The sequence below is a fragment of the Melampsora larici-populina genome, assembly GCF_000204055.1.
Source record: "Melampsora larici-populina 98AG31 unplaced genomic scaffold MELLAscaffold_6, whole genome shotgun sequence".
NCBI classification, from domain to species: Eukaryota; Fungi; Basidiomycota; class Pucciniomycetes; order Pucciniales; family Melampsoraceae; genus Melampsora; species Melampsora laricis-populina.
The window spans coordinates 1,738,794-1,759,098 of record NW_006768770.1 but is presented as its reverse complement, the minus strand read 5'-3'; the positions used below and the strand labels follow the sequence as shown (position 1 = coordinate 1,759,098).

Below are 20,305 nucleotides of genomic sequence, written 5' to 3'. Positions count from 1 at the left end.
AACACGCGACTTTTAAGTGAAGATGGGTGAGTCTCATTTAACCGACACCCTGCTGATGATAATCTCGAGCTGGCAGTCCGTGGGGCTGGCTTTCGCGCATTTCGGGGACTTCTACCCGCTCGATCCGACATCACATCCCGACACCGCTGTCGTGAGGCATAATATCCGACCCGGCCTAGTTTTGTAGAAGTGGATCTGAACATTTCGTCATTACAAACTGACTCATTCAATTTCAACCAACTATCTCTACATAAACAATCTCCAACAAAATGCCAGACCCAAACGCTTTCTGGATAGTGGCATTCAGACCAGGTAAAAGAGATTGATTTCATATATCCCAATGAGACTTGAGTTAACAAGTTTCTATTTTAACCATTTTAACACAGATTCAGATGATTCTGTTAGTGATCTCACCGATCGACTGGGTTCTCTTACTATCACAACAAAGTCATCAAATTCATCCAATGGATTACCTTTAATCCAAATCACAACTCCAGATTTCAAGGTACTGAGACAAATCTAGTATCAATGGATGATCTTTAGACTGATCCTCACTTATGTTGCTTCATCATCAGACCGCACCACTCTCAACCTTGATCAATCTATCAGAAATTCTCGCCAAGAATGAACCGATCGCTAATCAGACCCTTCTCAAGATTCTAGATACTCTTAAATCTCTGAACTCATCTAAACCTGCCTCATTAGTTCGAGCTGCATCGACTAACCCATCTGGTTCTACTCGAACAAACGCTCAAGTTGATGATGATCTGATCATGGAAGATGGAAGGTCTTATGAAGATTATCTTTTGAAGAAATGGGAATGGAATCGAGTCAAATATAACCGAGTCGAAAGTCGAAAGTTGGAGGATTTAGTCGAAAGCCTTACAAAGGAAATCTTAGCCATTGATAATTCACATAAGCTTAAGTTGAATACTTATAATCAGGCAAAGGCTCAATTCAGTGCCACTCAGAGACAACAGGCGTGAGTGAAGATGCCCTCAGTTGGAAGTGACTTGATCGGGACCTATTCCCATTTCTTCCATATCTTATCTGTTTTTCATAAGTTTTGGCTGAAGTGTTGCGTGTTCATCATATTATATCCAGGGGTAATTTGTCAGTCAGGAGTTTGAGTGACGTAGTAACTCGTGAACATTTTGTTGATCAAGATTCAGAATATTTGCAAACTTTGATAGTTGCGGTTCCAAAGTAAGCGCCCCTCACAAGTCATGAAAGCTTATTATCGTCTTATCATATTCAACTAATTCTCGACTTGTCTATTAGTAATCAGGTGAAAGAATGGATGAACTCTTATGAGAGTTTAACAGCGCTAGTCGTACCGCGCTCTTCGACAAAAATCACCCAGGATTCAGAATACACCCTATTCAATGTAGTCGTGTTTAAGAAGATCAAGGATGACTTCTCGCATAAATGTAGAGAGAAGAAATTTATAGTGAGAGACTTTGTGATGGATGAGAGCGAGATTGAAAAGAGTCGGTCAGAAGCTAGGCAGTTGGAACAACAAGAGAAAGAACTTTGGGTAAGTCACTCAATCGCTACAGATGGTCTGAAGATGGAAACCAAAAATGCATAATCTATACTGATTTTTCGATTTGTCCCTGTGCTGTTTGTTTCATCATCACAACCTAGTCTGAGCTATTAAGACTTTCAAGAATCAATTTCTCAGAAACATTCCAAGCCATCGTACACCTCAAAGTGATCCAAACCCATATTGAATCTCTCTTAAGATACGGTTTACCAGCTCATTTCCTCACTTTGATCCTCAAACCTGATTCTAAGAATTCTAAGAAGATTCTAAATCAGTTATTAGCTTATCAAGACTCATTAGAATCTAATTCTAAACAAGATGTTAATCGAAGAAAAGCTAATTCAAAGGCTCTTGAAAATGAAGAAGCGATTGGAGGTGAGTATGCAAGTGTACTTGATAAGGAAGTCTTTGAGTTTGTTTTGTTTGAAATCATTGATCCTAGGAGGGAGTCCAAGGACATTTAGTAGTACGACGATGGTCTAGTTTTCATTATCATTGTTTTTTCATCTAATTTTTTGCTGTAGAGTCCCTTTGCTTGTTATCAATCTTAGTTTTCTTTCTTTCTAGACGTGTTGCCTCTTTATGAGATGGTTCTTTTTCCGCTTACGTATTCTCAGCATTCTTCTATCTTATCATTCATCTGTATGAATGAATAATTCCCTTGCTTATTGTTTTTTTCACTTTTTCAAGTGTTGCGGTGTTGGGATGTGTGGTGGATGATGAGATTCTATAATAGACTACAATGTAAATCTTGAGGACTTTCTACTATTTTGATTGATGGTGGGAGTGCAAGAGTGGTCCAGGGGTTAGGGAACGCGCTGATGATTCATGACGCAAAGATGAAGTCAGAGTTGTGCAACTTATCCCAAGCTGGCGCCTAGACTCAGAGCCTCAGAGGAGTGTTACATTATGGCTTTGTCTTTGATCTGTTCTTCGAAGACTTTCCTCTAAAGCGTGCCTCAATCTCACTTGAGATCTTGATCTCAGCTTCTTAGCTTGTGTCGCTGATTGTATCAGCTCTCTTTAGTTGATCTTCATAAATTGTTAGAGAGTGGGATGAGGAGGGATTCTGCATATCGAGCTCTTTGGATATGCAATTTGAATGCTGATGGTATCTTTTTTGAATCAGATCTTCAACCACCCATGATTCTCTTATCAGAATACGTTTTAGCAAGCAAGTCATCCAGTTCTCAGTCATCCGATCCTATTATTGCCAGTGGGTCAAGTCACAGTTGAGATTTTTGTATGGCTTTAGACTGTCTCACCATTTGTCCTCTCTCTCAAAAGTTGAACAACTCAAGCTGTTCTGTTTGAGTAGAACAAAACAAATCATGTCACATTCTGTTCTCTTGATTCTCATCTCCATCGGTATTCCATGGTTATTACTTTATCTTTCCCATTTACGAGTCATAGATATTTTCCCTTCAAGACGACAGCTTTCAGGAAGTCGATCAAGTTTTGATACAGTTCCGATTACCTTTGATACTGGCTTTGGGTGGCTTCGTTTCCACACCCAACGCTTCAATCGCACTTCGTATCGTTTATTGAAAAGCATAGGTGCAACCGAAGTGAGTTCAGGTCCAGACCCTAAGAGTTTCGATCCTGAACCACTTCCATACCGAGATCGACGGGATGGTCAACCATCACGCCGTGTGCACAACACCTTAGAGACTCTATATGATATCGGCACTATTCTCATCCTCATCCTTCAACTCTTTGCTCTCCTTACTCTTGCTTTTCTTTTCTTCCAAATTGTCTATCATACTATCTTTAGTTCGCCTCATCGAACTTTGATTCAAACCAATTCAACTATTTCTGTGTCAGAAAGAGTCAAAGGCTTGGTTCGTCGATCAACGTCCTTTGAGCCTACTACACTTAACAAACCAATCGTTCAAACAGAGAGATCCTCTCGATTTTCTTTAAAACCACTTGTAAGTTCAAAGTTTGTAAAAAAAACCTCATTCATACGTTTTGCTGGTGGTATTGCGGTAGTTTTGGTGTTGAGATCCAAATCATTACATGCTTGTTTTCTTATTTCAGATACCCGGACTAACCATTCCATTAGACCAAGCACCAATATATCTCTCAGCTCTCCTCATCTCCCAAGCATATCACGAGTTTGGCCATGCCTTTGTTGCAGCCTTGTAAGTTTTTTCTCTTTTATTTTGAGCCATCATCGAAATGACATGATATCATTTATCGGATTTTATTTGACAAAACTCAGCTAATGATACACAAATTTGATCCAGAAATAATGTACCTATGATCGCCTCAGGCTTCATTTTAGCTTTCCCTTTCTTTCCAATTTTCTATGTCTCTATCTTATCCATCTTACCTCCAACTTCTCATCCAAACTCACAATTCATCTCACTACTGAATCTTCGAATGGCAACCGCTGGAATTTGGTTAGTCCCTACATCTCTCCAACCACATATCTTTCTTCTCACGGAATATGTCTTTTCCAGGCATAATCTAGTCATGGCATCAATTGGATGGTTGTTTTGGAATGACGGTGCTGATTGGGCGGGGTATCTTTTTCGACTTACGGGTGGATGGGCAGATGTAGGGGATCTTGGAGTAGGCGTGGTTACTGTTCGAAAGGTTTGTCTTCTTGTTTTTTTCCGTAAGGTGAAAATATTATGTGATTTTGCCTTGAGCTGATCGTGATTGAATTTTGTCTTTGATACTTTAACATAACAGACCTCTTCAATTTCATCTGTTCTCTTGCCTAAAGAGATCATCACAGATTTAAATGATTTCTCACTTAGTTTAAATTCTTCTACAACTCTTCCTAGTCGATTTCCTAAATTACCTCTTCAAAAATGGGAGAAATATTTACTTTCAGATTACATTTGGCTTAACTCAGATCAAAAAGGTTGGTGTATGAATAATTCAAACTTCTTAAGTGAGTTAAATTCCCTTTGTCATTGATTCATCTCTCTATGATTTTTATATTTGTATATGCTGACCTGTAAACTTTTAATGTGCGATGATAACCAACAGATTTAGACTCTAAATGTTGTCAAAGACATAATGAACAAAACCCGAAGGAAAATGAATCAAGACCAATATGTTTCAAAGCACTCCATCAAGCAGGTTGTTTGAATCCAAGAACAGTAAGCGAAATGATGGAAAACTCAATTCGGTGTCACACAGATCAAGAATGTAAATCAGAGAAAGGAGGAGGGATATGTGTGAGACCAGATGAAGAAAGTAAATTATTGAGGTTAAAGGTACGTACTAATCTTCCCAGTGGATCTTTTTCAAGTCGGACTGTCCTATTTCAAGGTTCAACGTTGGAAATCTTAGGAAATGGTACGAGTCTTATTTAATCTTTTTGGGGATGGGGACTATTCTTGATCTGAAAAAGTGATTTGTTTCTGTAGTTCAAGTCAGTAAGCTCTTACCCACAACAGAATGGATACCAAACCAATTAGAGACTCGACTCCAAAATTTCCTAAGGTTTGTGTCTTTGCTCATCAATATCTACAAGTTTTGGAAACTTTTGAAGATGAATCTGATGAATATTTTTCACATGAATTATCATCTAGTTATTTGATTTCGATTTCCATTGGGATCGGTTTCTTAAACCTACTACCAATCAAACGTTTAGATGGATCAAGTATAGTAGAATCCCTACTCCATTTTCATACTTCTAAATCAATCCAATCATCAGAAACCAGATTGAAAATTGAAAATTTTGAAATCTCAGATGAAATTGATGAATATAATTCGTTTGGACATATTAAACCGAATCTATTTAATCGACAAATCGATTTAAAAAAATCAATTCAAAACTCATTTGTTTTTAAGTTTGTTGGGATTTGGAAATTGGCTTCGGTTTTAATTAAATTTGAAAAATTGATTACCTTTTGGTTTGTTTGTGTTGTTTTGAATTCATTTTGGAATCTTTGAAAAAATATTTGGGAAAAAAAAATGGAATCATGAAGTCTTCATAATTGTAAAGTTTGTTCTTTTTGGTTAAAAATTAATTTGTATGAAATCTTGAGTCAAAAATAATCTTATTGTTCATCTTCTCAAATGAACACTTGATGTTTATTAAGATTTAAATTTATGGAAAAGGTATGATGAAATTTTTAACAAACAACAGTGAAAGAAAGTGACAGGTAAACGAGAGTTTTGACAAATTAGTATAAGGTGCCTCCACTGTTTGCTATAGATATCTCGTGATGTTTCACGCTACTTCGTGCATAAAGATTCTTCACAGCCTCTCCACAGCCCTCTCCCAGCGTGGCCCTATGTTGTGAATTGGGTGGCAAGACCAGATCCAAGGTTGTATGTCTTTGCCATCAAGGTTTGGCCCTCATCTGGGGTGTATCAACTCTCGTTGAATATTCTTGGTGTCATGCAGTTATGTGCTGATGTCCGGCTAAGAAAATTCTAAACTTCAATTCTTTTGTTCAATAAACTTTAAAAAAAGTGACAAGATTATGATAACGAAATCTTCTATACTACGAATTTCATGCGAATCAAACATGAAATATGTGATCTGTTTTAAAAAACAATCAATCAAGATTCAACACTTTGTTCTGTGATTGATAATTCACAACACCAAGTTTCAACTTTGTAAAGCTTTAATTTCTAGAACAGAAGCCAAAGATGAAATCAAAATATCAGATTTGAGAGATTTTGTTTTTACAAATAAATGCTTCTTTTGGCACAACTTATACAAAATCAAAAATGAATTCAACCATTTTTTTGATTTCACTCAGTAGGAGAAGGCTATAAACACTACAAGAAAGATAATAGTTTCTGGGCAGAAAATTAAATTATTGATACACAAAAATATTGAGAGGCCAGGAGGAGAGCAAAAAATGAATAAAAATATGCATCTTGTTCCCTGCGTTGAGAACTTCACTCTGCATATTTTTGCGTATTTTTACAGTCCATATTGATAAGTGTACTAACAATAAACCTTCACAATCATCCAATTACAACCTGTAACAAGCACTGAAATTTGGCTCATTGGTGTTTAGAGAAACTTTTGATTTCTGAAAATACTCATAATTTTTCAATTCCGGTCCAAAACGCTCAGTTTTGGGTGCATTGGTAAGCTGGAATTGTCCTCCAAATAGTTCATAATAGGACCACACAGCATGCTGGTCTGCTAAAAAAGATATCATCTTTTTTATACATTTGTACATACAGATCCATAGAATGATTGTCATACTAGCTACATAGTTCTTGATCCTATGAAAGTTTGAGAGGAAGAGTTCAGCTTTCTAATGCACTTAAAATCGAGTGTTTTGAGGCAGATTTGACAAAGTTATAGGTGTCTTCAGAAATCAAAAGTTTCTCTAGACACTAATGAGCCAAATTTCAGTGCTTGTTACAGGTTGTAATTGGATGATTATGAAGGTTTATTGTTGGTACACTTATCAATACGGACTGTAAAAATATGGAAAAATATGGAGAGTGAAGCTCTCACGGCAGGGAACAAGATGCATATTTTTATTTATTTTTTGCCCTTCTCCTGGCCTCTCAATATTTTTGTGTATCAATAATTTAATTTTCTGCCCAGAAAATATTATATTTTGTGTAGTGAAATAAGATGAATTGGAGGATTTTGGATGACAAATCTTCTGTCTTCTTGTAAACCCATCAGATCATGATTCAAATAATATTAGGATTTGAATGATTACAGAATGATGTACGGGAATTAATAGTTTTGTAGATTACAATAAATAAATTTCAATTAACTTTTTGAGATCAAAACTTAATAAAGATAAGTAAAATGATTATATTAAAATTCAAACATAGATATTTTTGATGGAGATTCAGACAAAAAAAAAGAAAAAAGTCACTTTGAGATACATGGTTAATTAAGAAAAAAAACCAAGAAAGATGAAACCAAGATATATATAGATAATTGATTATGATCATTTTTGATGATTATTAGTATGATTATATTTTTGTAAAAGGTTTGAGAGATACAAAGATTTGTCTTAACAGATATTTTTTTTGGAAATAAAAGCAAAATAAAAACTTGATAAAAGTGGTTTCAAAAGTCTATTTTGATTGTTGAAAAGAATTTTTTGGGGAAAACATTTTAAATTATCTTGAAGTAGAAGCTTTTGATTTAGGATTATTTCCATTGATTCGTTTATTCAAATTTTTAAGTTCTGCGTCAGATCTACAGATACCAACCAAAACGAAGAATCCAAACGAGATGAGTCAATTGTGATAGGAAAAGAAAAACATGGAACTTAAAGTTGAACTAACAAATGACCCATTCCTGCTTCTAATTTAGCCCGTTGTCTTGCAGCTGCCTTTGAATGATGAAGAATACAAAAATATCAGATATTGAAGGTGCAAAAAAGACCTTGTTAAACGTTTTCTTACTTTAAGCTTCGAGCGCCGGTTTCCAAACCTACAAAATACCAAAACAGAAAAAATCAAAATCAGATTAAAATTCCTACAACTCAAAAATATTGAAAGATATATACGGAAAAAAACGATTACCAAGTTCTTAATTGGCTAGTAGGAATCTTCAAACTCTCAGCCAGTTCTTCCATTTCTCTTTTACTTAAATACTCTTGTATAGAAAACCTTTTTAATAAGACTTGTTCTTGTTCAATCGTTAATCTACGTCTTGGTACTTGAGTTGTAAGATGTTGAACTGCGTTTGAAATCAATTCATTTCTTTGAATCGGATCTACGTTTTCATTTTGATGGAGATTTGATTCTTCTGTTGCAACGGAAAAAGCAGTGATCTTAGTACTTAATCAAGAGATTATAAAAAAAAGAATGTAAACTTACTTTGTGATAAATTTGAATGAATCTCTTTATTCAATTCGAATCGATGATGATCATGATGAGGATGATGGAGATGATGATTAATTTCCAGATTTTCAGAAACGTTAGATCTAGAGAAAGATTCAGATCCAGCTCTAGAAGCTTGACAAGATCCAGCACTACTAAGACGATCATAAACCGAATGATCCGAATTAGTAGAAGAACTTCCATCAATCTTCGGATTCTGATTTAATAAATTCGTATTCAAATGTGGTATGATTAAAGGTGAAACTGTTCTAGGACCGATTTCTTCAATCTTATCATAAATCCCATTTGAATCATGAGGATGAGAGTTTGAATGATAAAGTAAGCCTACGCCATGATTCAAATTACATGGTAAATGACTTGGATGAGTCGATTGATTTTTTATGGATGGAAAACTTCTATCAAAATGAGAAGTAGGTGAAGATGATTGAAAAGGTCCATAGTAAGAAGTGATCATTTCAGTAGATTGATTGATCACACATGGTAATCCGTTCATTGGATGATGATTTAAATAATTCTGGTTAGAATTTTCACCATGACATGGACTCAAAAGTGGAGCAAGCGTAGAATGAGTCGATGAATTGTTCATCAAGTTTTCATCTTGATGAATTATAGATAAAGGAAATGTAGTATCAGTGGTAGAGTTGGATACTGGAAAATAATTGTAATTCGAGTTCAAGTTCAAGTTATAATGATTTTGATTAGAGAATTCATGAAAATGATGGCTAAAAGCATTGATAGGTTTTGATTCAGTTGGAGTAAAGACATCTAGTTGATCTGAAAATTGATGATTATCAGAAGAGTCGATGGTTTGAGTTGGTTGATCAAATTCAGCAAGTTGAGGATAAGATGGATTCTGATAATTTGACAATCCTTGAAATTCGTCTGACTCAGGTATATAAATCAAATTCGGAGGTTGAGCTATTGTTGTAGTCTCTGTAGAAGAATCTGGCGATTGATCTGAAGAGACTTGTTGATCTAAACTTGCTGGGCCAGGTCTAAGAAATTGATATTCGGGAAAAGGATATCATACGAAGGAATCAGTTTTGATGCTTGCTTGATCCACAGAAAAACATTGAACTCACTTTGATTCATATAATGCTTCTGGAGTTGATTGTTCACTTTGAAAAGATTGAAGTGGCTGAAGATCTGAACTGGAGTCAAGTTCTTGGGTCCAACTGCTGGGTGAAGCTGAATCTAAATTCTCATTCTTCATGATTTCCCAAATTATCTTTTATCTGAGAACTATGTATGAAGACGTATGTATAAAAGAAATTAATAAAAGTCAATTTCACAACTCTCTTTGTGATGAATGGATGAATCAGTTCTGTAATCTAACTACGGGGTATGTATGGATGGATGATGGATGAATGATTATGGTTCTTTTCTAGAAATCGAAATGAAGTTACAAATCCTTTTGAAAAGTTAATTTCTTTTTTAATAATTATTATCAGTAGAAATCTGTTTTTTTCGCTGAGAGATTGAACTTGATTGATTGGATCAAATCGAGTATCTCATTTTATAGTGAAGAGAAGTTTTCGAATCAGAGTCCTCTTATCGTGCTTGTACTCTGTCCGCCTTATGAGTGGTTCATTTTTCTTAATCAGTGGGTTAGATCTTACCGTCATCAGCCTAAAGAAGTTAAAAATTTGATGTTCATCTCTATTTGAGTCTTTCTCTCTTGTTGAAAACTGACGAATGTTGACCGAGATAACAGAAGGTCAAAAGATGAACGAAAAGCTTTTGAAGTGAATTGAAACTGTTAAGGATCATTAATTTGGATCATGATGCATCGCCAGCTTAATGTTGATTAATGAAAACAAAGTTAAAAGTTTAAACACTACTCACTTGCTGTCAGTGTCAGTGCATGTCAGAGGTAAGAGTTGTGAACTTATCGGCAAGTAATCATCTTTCGAAATCCAATCTCGACTTCTTCAACCTCCGCAGTGATGACTGATCACTGCGGAGGTTGAAGAAGTCTTCAAGGGCCTTTTGAAACCATCTCGAATATCGATATATTAAAATGAGCACTTCAACTCCAACTCTACATAGCTTACAATAAACTTGCGAAGAATCTAAATCTCTCTGCATCAAGTTGCTGAGGAATTCACTTTACATAAAGAGGTCTTGATAAATGCTCTGCTGGCTTCGGGAAACTGCACAATTTGATCGGTAAAGAGTTTGAAGTTGTCATTGTTTTTTTTACCCTTTTACCTTTCAAACTCGAAACTTGACCCATGAAAAAGCCGAAACAAGATCACTGGGGCAGCGGCCGTTTTTTAAGTTCTAACGTATTTTTATATGATCCACGATTTCCGTAAGCTGTACCCAAAATCTCCCGCCAGTTGACAGCTTCAGTTTTGCGGGCAATCTTGGCCAAGCTGTCCTAAATCGGCCGTTGATGATATCCTGGCAAGCGAGCTTTAATGCCGAAAGGTCAAATCAGATCGGATGGCTCATAATTTTAAATTCTAGTGATATCAACTTGAACATCTTCATGCTCATCCTTGAATCTGTATCGACCAAACTGTTTTTGCTATAACATGAGAGCTAGGATCTAAGTGTACATAAGCACAGCAAGCTTCAATCTCAAACACATCTCTTTTTGTCCAACTTACGGATCGAAACCTGGTTATACTGGCGACTTCTGTAGTTTCAAGACTAGGGGTGACCTACGTCATGATAGCCAGCAGCGGCAACAAAATAGAGGTTGCTGCCAGCTGGGCATCTCACTTTCTAGAACTTGCCTCCCACAAAAGAGAATGGAATGAACTTTTCATGAGTTTGAAAACTCGGACTCCGCTGCAAGCGTAAACACCTGCAAAGCACCTTGCCAACAACGAACTTTTATGACGACATAGTGATCGGTCTATAAGATATCTCGCATGGGCTCTGACACGGTGAGATTTACACCGCAATCGAGAGTAAAGCAAACATGAGAATTGAGCCAGTACAATGTGCCTTCTTACGAGGTGATGACTCATGTTGCTGATCACAATAATTCAAAGCGATGTTGCCAGGGAAATAGCCTCAAGACAACCGCTTCGACCGACAGGCTTTGTGACTGCGGAAATGAATCATGCTCCTTAGTCGAGTGTCTATGTAATGAACTCCCCGTGTTAAACAGTTTCTCGTCATCAACACTTACATCATGAAGACAAGAAGGCTGGCCACTCGTTGCTTGATTATTCAAACAAAGATCCGAGCCGAGTGACTTTTACCTCGTGGATCCATGTCTACCAACCCCGATGCGGGCTCTCATGATTGTGAGAACGCGCAACCGTGCCCACCAGTAATCAAGAGGGTATGTCTACAGTGTGACCAAAGAAAGTTTGCAGGCTGGTCAGAGATGCGGATTCGCCGTCTCTGAAGGGCTTAAGTTTGCCTATAAAAGGGGTCTGTTTGAAGCTCAAAGTCCACATCATCATCAATCATCATCCGATATTAATTTTACGTGACCGAGACTGGATCTCGTTCAGCTATCACAAACTATACCTTGTGATTACTCCTCTATCTTTTCACTTACACTTATAGTCAATTACTTACCTCACCTAATTTTTCCCTCTGAAACCCTTTTTCTCTTCCGGAATTAGATTTTCACTGAAGCTATTATCCTCCGAACGGAACTCGTTGAATCCAAAACATATTAAGATGGTCAGTTTTTGAAATCTTACAAAATAATTTTTTGGTAACGGGTAAATGTTGACATGAAGTTTTCACTTTTACTTGCGCTAGATGTCTCAACGGTATTTCAAACTCCTTGTGGTCTTTTTGGGCCTCTTTGCAATGATTGCATCCATTGCCGAAGGAAAAGGTCGACACAAAAATGGGGGTGGAAGTCGCAAAAAAACAAACACCGTAAATAACGGTGGAAATAACGGTGGAAAGCCTAAGGTACCCATGTGCGGAACAACTGCGGCAACATGTTCCAAAGGCTCACCTTCGTGTAAAGGTGGTAAGCCAACGTGTGGCAGCAAGGGCGCATTCAACGCGTGTGGGGGGAACGTGAAAGTTACATGTTAATTGCTGAGCCTCAAGGACCTCAGCCTGAGGTCCTTTCATTCAAGAGAGATTTGCTAGTGATGATTCATTCAAAATACAATCCTTAAGTTTGTGTGTTTGTCTAGAGTACCTGGAGTTATTGTTGAATCCAATGGGATTGATAGGAGTCAGCCCGAGGACAATACACAATGGAAGCTTTTCTTGGAAAATTTGATGATACTAGAGTATAGGCGGGCAAGCCCGCGTCATAGCTTTTGGTTAGGCCAAGGTAGAATATGAGTGAGGGTGAAGTTGAAGTATCAATATGAGAAGATCTTGTGACTCTAGTATGATGATGCGATCCGGAGACAAAGAGGGCATAATATGTATCACAAAAAAAGGATTTTAAGGGTGCAATCGGAAAATTGGACGTGATGTTTACATTTTGAATAGATTGAGAGGAGGTCTATTACGAAAGAGCGTTTCATATACTAAAACAAACATTGCCTGTAAGGGAATAGACTTATGTAGAAGGGAATGTATGTAAGGAAGCCTTGAGAGGGAGGGGCAATAAACCAGACCAATATCTTGAGAAGAAGTCACATTTCATGAACAACAGTAAAATGATCTGGTGAACGTGACAGTGCCACAATGCTAATCGCCTTAATTATTGTGAAGGTCATGGATATGAGGTGGACATTGTATCAAAGAATACATGGGTTGCGGGAAGTGAAAACCATATACAATCAAACAATATGGGAGGAACCGGTTGTATAATGAAACTGACAAATCAATAATAATGGTAATGGACATGAACAGTGTATACAAAAGACGTTATAAAGAAATAAAGAGGAGATAAATAGAGAGTAGAGGTTGTATGCAACCTTTATACGCATAACACAGGTCGCGTTCAGGCGGTATGTTCTAGGGGATATCAAGTAGACTGAGTGGAAGCATTGAATTTTCCGATAGGTTATGCAGTATTGGGTAGCATAGCCTGAATCATTGCAAGTTCCGGGATAACATTTTGTGCAAGGACACGGTATGTTGATCCTTTGTCTAGGGGTAGAGTACCGTCGGGGCACTCATAAGCCTTAACAAAATAGCCTATGAGAGGAGAATTGGTCAAGATAAAGTGATTGATGGAAGGTGAAAAATGGCTGACAATTTTTGTCGGGCATATCCAATTTGGAATCAAGATGGAATACGAGGCAATCCGAGGTCTCAGTATTTTTGTGCCAGATGGTGAAGGTGTAGTTTTGCCATACATTCATTTTTACAGCTACGCCTGTCTGAAAGAGTAACAGAAAGGGGGGCTCCTTGTCTATGGTGGGGAAAAACGGATTAGAAATATATGGAAATGGAAAGGAACATAGATCATGGTGAAACACGCAATCAAGGAAGAGGGAGAAGATGATATTGAGTAATGTCTGGCTGGCAAGCACCGCCGTGACCAGGTCATGGGTTGCAAAAGAAGGCATGGAATAAGGAAGGAACTCGGATTGTGTTTTATTGATGGATGGTTGATGATAATTGATTTATTGACACAATATGTTGTGAATATTTATGGAATGGCAAAGATGGATGGTAGCTTGATGTTGCAAGTTGAAGGTTGATGATAGTTTTAATTACGGGAAGAGAGAGTCAACTTTCAAGCAGAATTTTGGAATGTTCATATTGAATTTGAGTTACTCGGAGACGAAAGGAACTGTGAGATATGTCAATTGAAAAGTGAGATGTGTGCTTTCAACGTAACATCCAGTTGGAACAGTGGAGTGATTGCGGGCGAAGAGCACGAAATAGGAAGATGATAACAATTGGAACCATTTTAGAGCAGAGGTAGTTTCTCAATGTTCATAGGTATGCGTCAAAAATTGAAAAGTTAGCAGAGAAGCACGTGGTACTGGTTAGTCGTTTAATAGACGTGCTTTTGAAAAGTGATGGGTATAACCACACGTCAATGTAAAGCATTTGGAAAAGTTATGGAATACAGAATGCATTTGAAAATTGTGGACAGGTTGGCGTTGAAGTGCATGCAAGAGTTGTGGGGAGTTTGCTGTTCAAAGTGATAGATTTAATGGTGAAAAGCAGTTGAAGCCTGATATTATTCCACCAGAAGGTTTTTGAGAACTTCTGCTTTCGGTCTGTCTGACCGTTGAGTCAAATGGGTGTGTTTCTGTTTCACCGTGGGGTTTCAAGCGCCGTTTTGTCAAAGTGTGATGTCGATGACGGAACAGGAATTTGATTTGAATCATTGCTTCGCAAAAACGTCGAAGAATTGGATTCGCTGATCCGAGGCCATCATGCACGGGTTTTGGACGACTCGGGCTGAACCTTGCGGTGTTGCACCATATATTGAAGAGGTAGATGCTGAGGGTTCCGGAATCACTGGAGAATACAATTGGAGGGACCTAGCGGTGGAGGATGTCCGATTAATGACAGGATTTCCGCCGCGCTGAGAGTGGCCGTCGCAAAAGCATGTTTTTCCAACACCTTAAACGCTTTTTGATGAGATGATGAGATTGCGACCCATCCGGCGTCATGATCTCCAGATTGCCACTCCCAGCGCAAGGGATTCGTATAAAGTGGGCTATTGGAGGCAAGAGACCGCACGAACCGTTGAGCTTTGACGTATGTTTCTGTGAAGGGTCTCTGAGGATGCCTCCCACCTTGACTGGAGTACTATCTGCACCGTTGACTTAGAATTTTTTTGCGAGTTCCTCTATGTTTTAATCTTTCTACTGCAGACTCCTCCGCCATGAGGCCCAACAAGCCTGGCAAGACGCCGAAGTCTTGGCCCGGACTGTATACAATTGTTGAAGCCGACACCGCAGAACCATCCCGTTCCCCCTTAATCACCAGCGCCGACGCATTCCATTTCCCCGCTGATATTCACAACTGGTTGCCCTTTCCCCTCGTGCACTTGGCCCCTCCACCCGCCGGATTTGACTTCAACCCTATCTCCAATTGTTTTGTTTGCAATACGTCTCGACAGCCACCTCATTTTGACACCAATGTTGTCCGACTCAGTCTGCCTCGCAAGGCGGGAATTGAGAAAGATGTTATCTTCGCGATGACATCATCCTCGATCTGGATTTATCAAGGCAAACACTTCAATGGGCAAGCGAAGAAGTCGACTGACCAGCTTGCCTTTGAGAATGACCTTTCTCACCGACGCCGTGGTCCCACTCGACAACACAAATGGACCAAAAGTTGGCTCTGCAACTGCTACGGCAAACCTTCCACTCATGTCAAGCCTACCCTTACCTCTGCCACTTGTCGCTCTGGAGGCTCTGTACGTGTCTCATGCCCAGCAAAGTTCTACATCAGGAAGACCATGACCGGCGATCTCGAGTTCGAGGGTTCTGGGAGCACAAGCGCCACAACCCTTACTCTCTCAAGGACATGCGCAACATGCGCCTTCCCGACGTTGTCTCCACCTGGTTAAATGAACGTGTAATATCTGGTTTAACATGGTGTTCCATCTCTCGACTGCTATCTTGCCCGGACCTATTTCCAGTAGGTAACATCCTCCACTTCACCACATTTGCATGATACTGACAGTCCCTCAAGGACAAGAACAGCGCTCTTGGCATCGTCCCCGAGTTAACAACGCTATCTGTTGCCTTGAAGTGAAGACGAAGTTCTTGAGCCCCGATGTTTTAACTTCTATCAACCTGTGGTGTGAACGCCTTCGCGAGAGGGGGTGGCACGTCAACAACTTCACCAACACCAACAACAAACGGGCATCCGTCGCCTTTTTATCACCTTGGCAACACAAACAAATCCGCCGGCACGGCGACGACGTGTTGTGTTTCGATTCAACTCACAGTGTTTGTTCAGGCGTTCCGGAATGGCCGCTCTCCAGTTTCACCTTACTCACCATCGTACTACGCCACCCCGTCACTGGCAGTGGTATTCCAGTTGCATGGTTCTTGACCACAGATGAAAAGGCGTAAGCGTAGTTCCCAGCTATAGTACAAGCTTCGTCTAACTTGCACCCTTCCACAGAACAACTGTAGGTAGCTTCCTTCGATGGATGAAGAAGGAATTCCAGCTACTACCAAAAGCCTTCATGACCGACTGTGCTCCAGCATACGTAAGGGTGGTTACCGAGACTTATGAAGATTGCAACTTTAAACTGAGACACTACTGGTGTATCTTCCACGTTTCTCGCGCCATAAAGGCCAAGGCGAAGACACACGTGAGTGAGAATACACTTCCTTCAATCTACACAAACTAATCAACTTGACCCCAGGGCGGCACCAAACTTGCCACAAAAATGTACTCCAATGCCATGGCGGTGATCTATGCACGGCAATGGCAGGACACCATCATCAAGTTTCGCCAAGACTACCCGGAGCGAGACGTACCCATGCAGGGTATACACACAAACAACTTCACCGAGAGCTATCACCGAGTCTTGAAATACAACTTCCTCAGCCGCCACACTCTTCGCCGACCCGATGACCTGTTCCAAACCTTGGCTGATAACGCAGAGCCTGATTTCCGTCAGAGCGTACTCACCACAACCCTAGGTTTCAGGCCCCAACGGGCGACTAAGTACCAAAACGTAGCCGAAGGACTGCCCGAAACGTACAGCAACAGCGACCTTGTCGACCTTGGCGTGGAGATTAACAGTCCCCAAGCTAATAAGGTGTGTTGAATCCGGAACTTGGAACTCATGGCCCCATTGCCCTACTGATGTCATTTGAGCAGTGGACCATCAGCAGCTTTACGCGGCCTAAAATGGCAACATACACAGTCAACACAACACCACCGAAAGACGGGACCGTCGGCTACGTCAATAACTGCAACTGCACCCATTTCTTGAGTAACAAATTGGCATGTAAGCATATGTACGTAATTGCTCGCCAGAACACATTCAACATCCTCGAGACCAACCCAGAAGTTGATGATGGAACTTCGCCCTTTGAGTTCCGTCGCATAGTGGAACCCTTCAACATTGTGGTCCGCACTCTGACCAACGTCCACATCGATTCTCCGCCACCATCTCCCGTTCTCAATCCTTACAGGTCCTCTGCGGCACTCGGTCGCACGCCCTCCACAAGCGGCCTCGCCAACGGCAACTACCGGTACGCCCCCATGGTGCCGGCACCTTTACCTTACCAGTCCAACATTGCAAACCTCCAACAACCGCAAGAACACACATTGCACCACACAACCCCTCCAGGTGCTGCGCAACCAAGTATGGCAAACCCCGGTACATCCGCTGCATCGGAACGCTGGCTTCCCAATTCAACTCACCTTACTATCGGCTGTAAGGTCGTAGGTATTTCGACCTTCACCAGTTCTCCAATCTCTCGTGGCCAAAGCCAGACAGAACAATCACCAAAGTATCTGATTCCTGAAATGAGATCTAAAACACCCGCTATCAATATAAAAGACGAAGTAGAGAAAGAGAAAGGAGGAAAGAGGTCCTCAAGAGAAAAAGAGAAAAGGGAGGAGAGACGCGCTCCTAGAACTCCCTATACAACTGATCTATAAACCCATAAAGTACTACACTGTAACCCCATGCAAAGGGAGGAGAGACGCGCTCCTAGAACTCCCTATACAACTGATCTATAAACCCATAAAGTACTACACTGTAACCCCATGCTCCTCCCTTACACCGGCCGTACTGATCCTTCCAGCGATTTGTACATTGAACACTTGTTCTATAATCCTCACCACCTTCAGTCTACACCTCCTCCCCATTGTGTAGGCCCATATGCCGGAATCGTGCCTCCACAAAACGCCATGCTGTATCCAAATTCACCCTTCAGCAGAGACGCAGCCCGGAACCATCAGCATACACAGCAGTTACAGGCTACTTCCCTGGTTAACCTCACAAACAACTCGGCAATGTTTTGCACCCGTAACCCGCAACACACCACATCTAGCAGCCCTCATGCAATGCCACGCCAGTACTACACCCTCACCAAAAGCGATGCTGCGGATCATGCGCCACCGCCACCGCCACGTACCCGAACAGCGTACCAACTTGACCCTCAGTCACTATTCCAAGCTCTCAATCAATACTCGGCACCGCATGCTCCACAACCTTCAACCAGCGGCCAACACATAGAACTTACGCCAGAGAGGACACCTGCACCCGTCACCACTTCTCAACTCGATGGGCTATTCGACGAAATGGACCGCGCCCGGCAACCGCCGGCTCCCCCTAACCGCAGTTACCGCAAACCTTTGTCAACTGGCAATTCCGCCACGGTGCACCGTCCATTGGTTCCAGTCCCAGGCGCTACTCGACCTGGAGCGCTGGCCAACGAAACCACATACAACGGTCTCCCTTTTAGCCAAAACATGTACGTGTTAATTCAATGTTTGCGGCTGCTCACCCTTACTCCAACAGCGCTGCGTTTTACAGGCAACCTCCTACGGCCCAACCAAGCAACTCACACCATGCTACGCATAGTACCCACCGTACCGAGAGCAACGAGCGTCGTGTGGCGCACACAACCACTGACTCCACTGTATCGCACTCAACCAACTCGCACCATGCAACCACCAGTTCCCATCAAATGGAAAGCACCAGGACCCATCACTCCATTGACCCTGGGCCCCCTGTCTTAACGGTTGCCAAAGAAGAACTTAAGATGATTATGAAATGTACCTGTGAGTAATCAGGTAATCAGCTCTATCACAGCCCCCAATCACAAGTGACTGGCAGCCCAGTGCATCCCGGCGACCTCAACATATTTTTGATATGTTTTCAATATTTTTTCAATATTTTTTCAATATGTTTTCAATATGTTTTTGATTGGTTGTTCAACTTACATTGCACAGTCTTTGACAGATATATATGAATCATAATGAGCTGACAGATTAAATTCCCCATCACAGCGCTCAATCACAAGTAACTGGAAGCCCAGTAAGTCCTGGCAACTTCAACTTGTTGTTCCATTTGTGTTGAATCTTTTTTGAATTTCCTGCTCAACTGAAATCATGCAGTATTTGACAAGGTTTTGGATATATCTTGACCAGTTTTCAGATTTTTTGTGACTGGTCATTGTGATGCTCTTTACTGAGCAGGGAGATCTCTGCAAGTTGTTAACTCAATCTTGAAGACATATGGGATATATATGTGAGCTGGATACCGATTTCAAAATAAGCTGACAGATCAATCTCCCGGCATGCACCCTTTTCAGCCACCAGTATTTCCAGCTCTATGTGATTGATCATCTAGAGCTGATCCCAATAACAACCAGGGACAGTGTAAGGCTTCTAGAGAAGTCTTCACTGAATGTGGGAGATTGGCAGTTGGCACGGGAGCAGAGCTCCAAAACGTAATCAAAAAACCCCGCTATCTATTCCTGAATTCCCTAGAACTAGCTCCAGCCGAAATGTATCGGTCATTAGACTCTACTACTAACTATGATAAGAGAAGAATTGAAAGATAAGACAAAATAAGAGAAATTGTGATGATCACTCACCTAGCTCCAGCCGAAATGTATCGGTGAAGAAGAATCTCTTCGTGGAGCTAGGGTGAAGTACAAGTAATGATGCCACCCTGTCATAACCCATGCTGTAATCCCATGTAATCCTTACATCCCTCCCTTCCTAAAAAAAACGCCTCTAAATTGTACTTAAAAGAGAAAAGAAAAAAAAAGAAAAATTGGCATAACTCGCCCCATCAAAATTTTGGCATAACTCGCCCCAAGAAACAGAATCAAACCACAACTAAAAAAAGGAAATTCTTCATCAAATAATATATAATATCTTGAGCAATACCATCCTTGTCTTGAATTCGTTTTCGTCGTATCTTGAGTCGTTTACTGAAAAAAATTGTGTAGACGCCAGACGAAAAAGAGGTGCTCACACATGTGGCCGAGGTAATGTTTTTTGAAACAAGGGGGAGGGGTAGAAGCCCTGGCGGTGCATACTCATGGGAGGAACTTACTTTTAGTCTCCTGAGTTTGTATTATCCGCCTCCGCCCAACGGTCTATTTGATGCAT

General features: G+C 40.4%; 6 protein-coding genes across 6 annotated transcripts; 5 read left to right on the top strand and 1 right to left on the bottom strand.

The window, feature by feature from the left end:
• Positions 1 to 245: 245 nt before the first annotated feature.
• On the top strand, positions 246 to 2,336 carry MELLADRAFT_47255 (uncharacterized protein; the record flags this gene model as incomplete). The annotated part of the gene is made up of 6 exons (XM_007406496.1): positions 246 to 312; positions 387 to 505; positions 576 to 982; positions 1,105 to 1,206; positions 1,282 to 1,537; positions 1,648 to 2,336. The coding sequence occupies 6 exons, from the start codon at positions 270 to 272 to the stop codon at positions 2,008 to 2,010; spliced, it is 1,290 nt and encodes a 429-aa protein (XP_007406558.1).
• A 541-nt stretch (positions 2,337 to 2,877) lies between these two features.
• MELLADRAFT_60682 (uncharacterized protein) lies at positions 2,878 to 5,951 on the top strand (the record flags this gene model as incomplete). Its single annotated transcript, XM_007406497.1, has 10 exons — positions 2,878 to 3,477; positions 3,587 to 3,690; positions 3,796 to 3,951; positions 4,012 to 4,147; positions 4,247 to 4,451; positions 4,550 to 4,779; positions 4,800 to 4,915; positions 4,963 to 5,358; positions 5,611 to 5,629; positions 5,727 to 5,951. The coding sequence occupies 10 exons, from the start codon at positions 2,878 to 2,880 to the stop codon at positions 5,949 to 5,951; spliced, it is 2,187 nt and encodes a 728-aa protein (XP_007406559.1).
• Positions 5,952 to 7,621: 1,670 nt separating this feature from the next.
• On the bottom strand, positions 7,622 to 8,804 carry MELLADRAFT_103627 (uncharacterized protein; the record flags this gene model as incomplete). The annotated part of the gene is made up of 3 exons (XM_007406423.1): positions 7,622 to 7,700; positions 7,790 to 7,836; positions 8,427 to 8,804. 3 exons carry the CDS (start codon positions 8,802 to 8,804, stop codon positions 7,622 to 7,624), a joined length of 504 nt encoding a protein of 167 aa, XP_007406485.1.
• A 3,194-nt stretch (positions 8,805 to 11,998) lies between these two features.
• MELLADRAFT_124478 (uncharacterized protein) lies at positions 11,999 to 12,370 on the top strand (the record flags this gene model as incomplete). Its single annotated transcript, XM_007406498.1, has 2 exons — positions 11,999 to 12,001; positions 12,083 to 12,370. 2 exons carry the CDS (start codon positions 11,999 to 12,001, stop codon positions 12,368 to 12,370), a joined length of 291 nt encoding a protein of 96 aa, XP_007406560.1.
• Positions 12,371 to 15,086: 2,716 nt separating this feature from the next.
• MELLADRAFT_103625 (uncharacterized protein) lies at positions 15,087 to 16,287 on the top strand (the record flags this gene model as incomplete). Its single annotated transcript, XM_007406499.1, has 2 exons — positions 15,087 to 15,771; positions 15,893 to 16,287. The coding sequence occupies 2 exons, from the start codon at positions 15,087 to 15,089 to the stop codon at positions 16,285 to 16,287; spliced, it is 1,080 nt and encodes a 359-aa protein (XP_007406561.1).
• Positions 16,288 to 16,610: 323 nt separating this feature from the next.
• MELLADRAFT_60680 (uncharacterized protein) lies at positions 16,611 to 18,922 on the top strand (the record flags this gene model as incomplete). Its single annotated transcript, XM_007406500.1, has 3 exons — positions 16,611 to 16,985; positions 17,048 to 17,552; positions 17,928 to 18,922. 3 exons carry the CDS (start codon positions 16,611 to 16,613, stop codon positions 18,920 to 18,922), a joined length of 1,875 nt encoding a protein of 624 aa, XP_007406562.1.
• Between the last annotated feature and the right edge of the window lie 1,383 nt (positions 18,923 to 20,305).